Raw genomic sequence first — 9,186 nt, 5'->3', positions numbered from 1 at the left:
TATGCAGATTCGCCCCCTACGATATTAAGCTTATCTTTGAGGGTAACAGTTGTATATATATATATATATAAACATGCATACATGCCCATGTACATACATACATACATAAGTACATACATACATAAGTACATACAAACATAAGTACATACGTACACTTAGTCGCTTGATCAAAACCTCTTACAATTCGATTATCCCCCTTTTCTATAACAAAAAAAAAAAAAATTATGCCAAAATAATCAAACTATCGTAATGACTTAAATGGAAATAAGAAAAAAGTTTATTTTAAAGTGTAGTCAGTCGGGTACATACAAATGGAAAAATGCATAAACTGGAAAAAGTACAAACGATTAATTACAAATACTTATATTAATAAATATGTATATTCAATGAATGATAACTTAATGGATGATTTATATTCAACGAAGTTATTAGCATCAACGTGTACTGGCAAAATAATTACAGCCCTGTGTATATATACATATATATATATAATTATATAAAACATATAAATATATACAAGTACAAAATATACATATAAACTTGCACTTTTTGTACACGCATAAAATTGAACAAATTATGTATGCAGCAGCGCAGCGTGACAGAGCTCTTATATGCAAATATCAAATGTATGTTTATTACAGATCATTTTTTTTTTTTTTTTTTTGGATGAAAAAAATATACTTTGTATTTGTACATGTACACAAAAAAAAAAAAGAAACTACATACAAACTTTTATTCATAGGCGGAATTATTTTTTTTTTACTGTTCATATAAACATACATACATACATACGTATATACGTATATATATGTAAATATGCATACATACATACATACATACGTACGTATATATATGTAAATATGCATATACATATTTTATATTATTTGTATAACTGCGCATAAATTAAGCAAAAAAAAAAAAAAAAAAGAAAACTGCTAACAATAAACGAATGCTAATTAGTATAAGTCAGAAAAATGGGCCAGGGAAACTTCTTAAACTTTGAAAATATATTTTTATCATTTTGGTAAACGTTTATGAATGAAATGCATATCTTTAATTTGAAAGGTTTTTCATTCATTCGTACTTTTATTTTTTTTCCTTGTTTTATTTTTTTTTTCCAAAACATGTTGGCTTTACACATAGCAATGCATATACTACTAAAAGTGTAACACCATATTCATTTTACTGATACACTGATAAAGCAATGTATGAGAACATGTGTATTCAGTAAAATTGCATAAAAGGAAATAAAAACAACTATTTAGCTAACGAACGAACGGTCGAACTTCCATTGTATGTGTTCTTCTTCCCCACCTTTTCAATTTACGTATAGATGTATGAGCGCCTCGTAAAAAACAAACGTTGGAGCAGCATCACTTCTCCGTCATAAGAGCGATTATTTTGCTTCCTATCTAACAGTAATACCGTGTGCACGTGCTTATATACATATATATATATATATATATGCACATAAACATTTATGCATGTATTACAAATGAACAAGAAATGTACGCACGTAAAAGGGGAAGGCTCTTACGCTTGCATTCACGCCACCCACAAATTTATTATCACAAGAGGAGCGATAATTTTGCACATAGAGTATGGCATCTCCTTTTACTTTTTAAAAGTGCATTACATCCTTTTTCCCAAATTTATTTTTTTTTATTTTTCCCATTTCGTATTTCATTTTTGGTACAAACTTGTGCCATATGTGTATAGGAATTCCAGTATTATATTAAAAATTATGGAAAAGAAATTTACACATATAAATATATATACATACGTATATATAATTATATATGTGTATATTATTACGGCCTACGCGTTTCGTTCTTCCGTTCTGCGTAAAAAACATTCTGTTAAAAAAAAGCTTTAAAAAGGGCACACACATGCATATGTATATATATACAGGAAAAGATGGAGAAAATTTCACAATAAGCATAAAAATAATGCACACATATATATCATACATAGCTGAATAGTAAAAATTTAACTTTCATATTCTATACACAGCTATATATTTTCCAATCCTATATATCATTTAAACCCACTACTCCTATTTGAGTATCTGTATTGTTAAAAATGAAGTAGCTTTTTTCTATATTGCGAAAAAGCTCACGAAGGAACATGCACTGTTAAGGTAGGCATATGTACGTATATGTGCTACAATTATATATATATATGTATGTACACACATATATATATGCTTGTTATATACAAACAAATATATATTCTTGTTATGTACAAACACACATATATGCTTGTTATGTACAAACAAATATATATGCTTGTTATGTACAAACACACATATATGCTTGTTATGTACAAACACACATATATGCTTGTTATGTACAAACACATATATATGCTTGTTATACACATATCCACTACATTCCTTCATACAGTAAGGCACCTACATTCCACAAATGACGAAACACATAGACCCCTAGTACCCATCAAACCTTTTCCATATTGTACACTTTCTTGTTAATATACCTTGCAAAATTGTTAATAGCGTTTTCACCTTTTGTCGTTAATCTTCTTCCTTTTTTTTTGGGGTTTTGTTCTACATATCCTAAGCTTTCTAACTGCTGTAAAATAGATCTTAAAATTTTACCACCAGCTAAACTAGTATGATTAGGTGCTACTCCTCTTCGTTGCTTGTAGCTAAATTGTCTTCTTAAAAAACCTACACCAATATCTGGATGTAAATATAGTCTCCTTAAAATACTTGATGCTTTAATATAATACCAATCTTCATTTAAAGGGGCCAGTTTTCTACCTTTCCCTGTTTTTACAAAATTACACCATTTTGGAAAGATTATTTTGTTATGCAGCTTTAAGTAGTTTGCATACGAATTAATAAACAATTCTGCATCTACATCCTTTATGCAATTGTTTGTCCTTGCAAAGGGCACTGGTTCCAGTAACCTTTTGTTAATCGTCGCTATTTCTTCTGTGAATTCTTCAGCCTAAAGAAAATGAACATTCAAATAAATATATCACTGGCCATAGACGAACACATACTACTACGTGAACATATACAACGTTAAAATGCATTTTTACGTACGTGAACACACGTACACAGATACATACATACATGCATAGATACATACATACATGCATAGATACATACATACATGCATAGATACATACATACATAGATACATACATACATGCATAGATACATACATACATACATAGATAGATACATACATAGATACATACATACATAGATACATACATACATAGATACATACATACATGCATAGATACATACATACATGCATAGATACATACATACATGCATAGATACATACATACATACATAGATAGATACATACATAGATACATACATACATAGATACATACATACATAGATACATACATACATGCATAGATACATACATACATGCATAGATACATACATACATAGATACATACATACATAGATACATACATACATGCATAGATACATATAATGAAATATGTACAACTACAATACGTACATTCGGGTAAGCATAATATTTTATATTTTTTTTTTCTCATTTTTCATTTGTAACATTACCATCTTTTTCTTAATCTATATCTCTTCAGTGAGTAAATAAAAAAGAATGCTAGTGTCAACTAGGGTTTCATAAATAATCCTTAATAATTTTATTACAAGAAAGAAACGATTCTTTAATATTACAGTTAACGCTCTCTTTAAAATAAAATATAAATTTTGTTTATTCCCTATTTTTTCAGAAAAATAAAAAATTCATTTTAAACTTTATTTTTTATATTTATATTAAAAATAAAAAAAAAAAAATTTATTTTTTCTTAGAAACTTATTGGCCATTTTTAATTATGGTAGTGGAATAGTGGGGGGGGGTAGCAAAAAGAAAAAAAAAAAAAAAAAAAAAAACTGGGGGATTGGTAAATATTTCTCCTTAAAAATTGCTAAAATGTATAACTATGCATATATTGAAATATAGCACGCATAAATACGCAGTATTATTTATATAATTATATGTGTATTCATGTATGTATGTTTATATGCGTATTTGTATGTATGTACGTATTTATAAGCTACGCGAGTTTGCAGCATGTGCATATACAAACTTATGACCCTATACCAGTGATTATTGCACGCAATACGTGTTACTATAAAGTAAATGATCATCGCCTAATTTGTGAAGCCCATATTTTGCTGTTTCGGGATAGTGTTAGCAGTTCATATAAAATAATTTTTTATATGAAAATAAGCTCTACGTTTATGGTAGTTATTTATAAATTTATTATTTTTTTTTTTTTTTTGCTTGTTTATTTATTTTATTTTATTATTTTATATTTTTTTTTTTTTTTTCTGTACTATTTAGGCTACATACTTTTTTATCTGGAGAAGGTAATGTTTTTTCTCCTATTTAAAAAAAAGGAGTCAAGTAAAAATAAAAGGAATATATTTCAACCCCCCTTACAACTCCTTATATATTATTATATGAGTAAAATATATCATCATTTTTCAAACAAAGCCATATTTTATATTTTCGTTTTAAAAAATTTGTGTACTGCATTATTTTTTATTTCATTTATTAAAATTAATTATATATACTATTTTAAGAATAAAAATGAACAACTTTTTTTTTTTTTTTAATTTTAATAATGTTGTATTTATTAGTATGATATAAGATTATTATGTATACAATCATGTGTTGTATGTATATATGCTTATGTGTGAAGGTTACTAGAAGGTTCAATTATTTTTTTTATAGAAATACGTAAATGGGGCATTTCCACATTGATTCATGTGCATATAAACATATATATATCCATACAACATGTATTTATAGTTTTTTATTTTCAAAGTAACAGTGGTAACAGTATCACTATGTCGCCATCACGTTGAAGGTAGAGAATACTTCCACATTTCAATGCGCAAATATTTTATCCTACATCAATACGTACATACAAATGCTTATATATATAATTTGTTATGTAATTCTGTGTGTGCAAATTTACGCGCGTTAAGATAAATTCACTTTTGCCTGAACAAGTCAGAAAAAAAGAAATACAAGAAATTGATTTTATAGCAATTTTATCAGTACAACTTTTTAAGAGCAGGTGAAAATGTGCTCATTAAAATGGCGAAGGCTCCATTCAAAACTTATGTCCATTTAGGTTTCCATTCCAGAAAGTAAAACGCAAAAAATATAAAGTAAAATGAAGTAAATTTTAGTAAAATAAAGTATATTATAGTAAAATGAAGTAAATTTTAGTAAAATAAAGTATATTATAGTAAAATGAAGTAAATTGTAGTAAAATAAAGTATATTATAGTAAAATGAAGTAAATTGTAGTAAAATAAAGTATATTATAGTAAAATGAAGTAAATTGTAGTAAAATAAAGTAAATTATAGTAAAATAAAGTAAATTATAGTAAAATAAAATAAAATGAGAATACTGATGGAAATATTTTGCATGACCTTTCCGCATGAATGTACATAAAAAAAGGTTAACGTGTAAATGTTTCATTTGCTCCATTGGTAAGGCAAAAATGTTCGTTCTTAATAATTCCGTCAGTATGTACATATATATATATATATATATATATATATATATATATATATATGTATATATATGTATGTATGTGTTACACGCAAATGATGTGTATGACTTTTAAGACGGCAAAATGGAAAATACAATTTTAAAAGAATAACTTAGCTGCTGCAAGTCTCTCATTTGATTTATATAAGAGCATAAATTAAATGGACACCATTTTAACACTCAAAATATGATTTAATGGAACAAAATAAATAATTAAAAATATAAAACAAAATTGCTTGACTGATTTGCAACCCTTGCTTTGTTTTTCACCATATAAAATCTAAACGAGCTTTAATATTAAAGCATATAATACCGTATACGTGCTTTTCATAAAAATTTTAAAATTAAGTCAAAGAGATAAATGACTAAAGTTAGGAATCAGTTGAGTTAAATGCACATATATTGACACACGTATACATTTATGTATTTAGTAAAGAGGGGATTAATTTATGCATTCGAAAAACTGCGTAAGGATAAACATGTGTGTAAATGCCAGTGCATAAATCCGTACGTGTATGTCCGTGAGAGTGTTATACATGTATGTACACCTATTCGCACATTTTTTTTTCATGTTATGCTTATTTTTTGCGTGAATATATATTATATAAATCATATATGCGACATAAGTTTTTATATTACATCATTCTTAAGTTACAAAAAGGTCATTGCACAAAAGGCCCATATATATTCACTCATAAATATATACATACATAAATATATACATACATAAATATATACATACATAAATATATACATACATAAATATATACATACATAAATATATACATACATAAATATATACATAAATAAATATATACATACATAAATAAAAATATATATAAATACATATGATCATGTTAAAAAAAAAAAAAAAAAAAGCACATACACATATACACATATATACCCACACACATACACATATTCATACCAATACGCATATGGGAAAATGCACGGATCGGGAGCATTGTGCGCGTTTGTACATATATATATATATATATATATATATATATGTATACACTTAAGTGTGTACATGGGTGAGCACCTATGTATGTACGTGTTTAAGTACCAACGTATGTACATGTGCATGCATATATGTACGCATTATACACATATATGTTCACGTGCAGGGGCGCGATTTACTCGTATCCCTCGTCCTCACCCTCCCCTTCATTTGTCTCAATGCCCACCTCCTCATAGTCTTTTTCTAAAGCTGCTAAGTCTTCTCTTGCTTCGCTAAATTCCCCTTCTTCCATACCTTCTCCTACATACCAATGAACGAAAGCTCTTTTGGCATACATTAAATCAAATTTTTGGTCCATTCGAGAAAATACCTCAGCAATAGCAGTGGAGTTACTAATCATACAAACAGCTCTCATAACTTTTGCTAAATCTCCTCCTGGAACAACAGTAGGAGGTTGATAGTTAATTCCACATTTGAATCCAGTAGGGCACCAATCAACAAATTGAATTGATCTTTTCGTTTTTATAGTAGCAACAGCTGCATTGACATCTTTTGGTACAACATCGCCTCTATACATTAAACAGCAAGCCATGTATTTTCCATGACGAGGATCGCATTTAGCCATCATAGAAGCAGGTTCGAATGCAGAATTCGTAATTTCTGATACGGACAATTGTTCATGATAAGCTTTTTCTGCACTAATAATAGGAGCATATGAGGACAACATAAAATGAATACGTGGGTATGGGACTAAATTGGTTTGAAATTCGGTAACATCGACATTTAAAGCACCATCAAATCGTAGAGAAGCTGTTAAAGAGGATATAACTTGAGCAATTAATCTATTTAAATTTGTATATGTAGGTCTTTCAATATCTAGATTTTTTTTGCATATATCATAGATGGCTTCATTATCTAACATAATAGCTACATCTGTGTGTTCTAATAAAGAATGCGTTGATAAAACAGAATTGTAAGGTTCTACTACAGCTGTTGATACTTGAGGTGATGGCCATGAACAGAAATTTAATTTTGATTTTTTTCCATAGTCAATAGCTAATCTTTCTAATAATAAGCAACCAAGACCACTTCCTGTTCCACCTCCTACTGCATTAAACATTAAAAATCCTTGTAATCCTGTACAATTATCTGCTAGCTTTCTTACTCTATCCAAACATATATCAACTATTTCTTTACCAATAGTATAATGTCCTCTAGCAAAATTATTTGCTGCATCTTCCTTTCCTGATATTAACTGTTCGGGATGAAAAAGTTGGCGGTACGTTCCTGTCCTTACTTCGTCAACCACGGTGGGTTCTAAGTCAACAAACACGCATCTCGGAACCTGTCAGAAGAGTCCAACATAGATGTGCGTGCATGCGATTGAGCGACAGCGATGGCAATTTTGACACATTTTTGAGGAAGTTTTACGACAATTTTGAGGCAATTTTTATGCAGTTTTACGGAATATTTTACTACACTTTTACAACATTTATTATGGCACATAAGGTTAACTAACGAGCACTCCTCTGAACGTACTCACGTGCAGTATTACACTAGAAGTGCAATCAAGAATGAGCAGTTATGCATAGATGTAAAGGATCTGAATGCTATTCATACACAATACACAGATATGCATACTACTCATATAGAACATGGTATATGCAGAATTAGAATTTGTATTATTACATGCTTTCCTGCTCCAGTTTCTGAGAAGAATGTGTTGAACGCATCGTCTCCCCCGGCTACCACTTGATCACTGGGCATTTGACCGTCGGGTTGAATTCCATGCTCCAAGCAAAACAGCTCCCTGTGGGGTTACAAAAAATTTGCACATGGGCATGTGCGTATGGGTGTAATGTATGTACGGATATACACCCGTATATATGTACGTTTGCAAATGTATTCATTCATTTATGCACTCACTCATCCACTAATTTATGCACGACTTTTTCGTGTTCCCTTACCAGCAAGCATTTCCAATTTGAATTCCTGCCTGACCTACATGTATACTAATGACCTCTCTCATTGTCAAAAATTTTTAACTGAGTTGATGTGGAAAAATGGGAAAATAAAATATCTATTTTGTATATAAATAATGCATGATAACCTTGTGGGCTCAAATAAAAAGAAGCCAGCACAAGGGAGAACTAATAAAAATAAATAAGTATTTCACAAAAGGTATACAAATAAAGAGCTGTTATGCGTAGAGCCTACTTGTGTGTATCCATTCATGAATCTGCTTATATATTTATGTATATTTATACATGTACGTATACGGATATGTGTACATTTACATATACATGTATCTATACATACATGCATGGAAACCCTACATACACATATTTTTTTTTTATTATTAGTTCCATTACCTTTTTAATATAACTAATAAAACTGTGTGTGATGTATGGATAAGTGAATGGGTAAAAAAAAAAAAATTATGTAAACTTTTCTATTTATGTTTGCTTTCCTTCTCAAGGCTATATTTTATATACTTGCTTAATGTAATGTGTGTTCTTATTTTCTCTTTTGTAAAAACTGAAAATCATTTAAAATATATATAAATGGCTAAATAACTAATTGACTAAATGACTTATTGTTTTTTTTTTTTTTTTTTAGTATTTCTTTCTCTCTTTTTTT

At 28.8% G+C, this 9,186-nt stretch overlaps 2 protein-coding genes across 2 annotated transcripts; both read right to left on the bottom strand.

Moving 5' to 3' along the window:
- Positions 1–2,456: 2,456 nt before the first annotated feature.
- Positions 2,457–3,571, bottom strand: MKS88_001526 (40S ribosomal protein S19; the record flags this gene model as incomplete). The annotated part of the gene is made up of 2 exons (XM_067214459.1): positions 2,457–2,972; positions 3,569–3,571. 2 exons carry the CDS (start codon positions 3,569–3,571, stop codon positions 2,457–2,459), a joined length of 519 nt encoding a protein of 172 aa, XP_067074892.1.
- Positions 3,572–6,721: 3,150 nt separating this feature from the next.
- On the bottom strand, positions 6,722–8,575 carry MKS88_001525 (alpha tubulin 2; the record flags this gene model as incomplete). Its single annotated transcript, XM_067214458.1, has 3 exons — positions 6,722–7,891; positions 8,236–8,356; positions 8,514–8,575. The coding sequence occupies 3 exons, from the start codon at positions 8,573–8,575 to the stop codon at positions 6,722–6,724; spliced, it is 1,353 nt and encodes a 450-aa protein (XP_067074891.1).
- Between the last annotated feature and the right edge of the window lie 611 nt (positions 8,576–9,186).

The sequence above is a fragment of the Plasmodium brasilianum genome, chromosome 5 (genome assembly GCF_023973825.1).
Source record: "Plasmodium brasilianum strain Bolivian I chromosome 5, whole genome shotgun sequence".
In the NCBI taxonomy this organism is placed as follows: Eukaryota; Apicomplexa; class Aconoidasida; order Haemosporida; family Plasmodiidae; genus Plasmodium; species Plasmodium brasilianum.
Note: the sequence above shows the minus strand (reverse complement) of the source record. Positions and strands in the feature narration are given on the sequence as shown.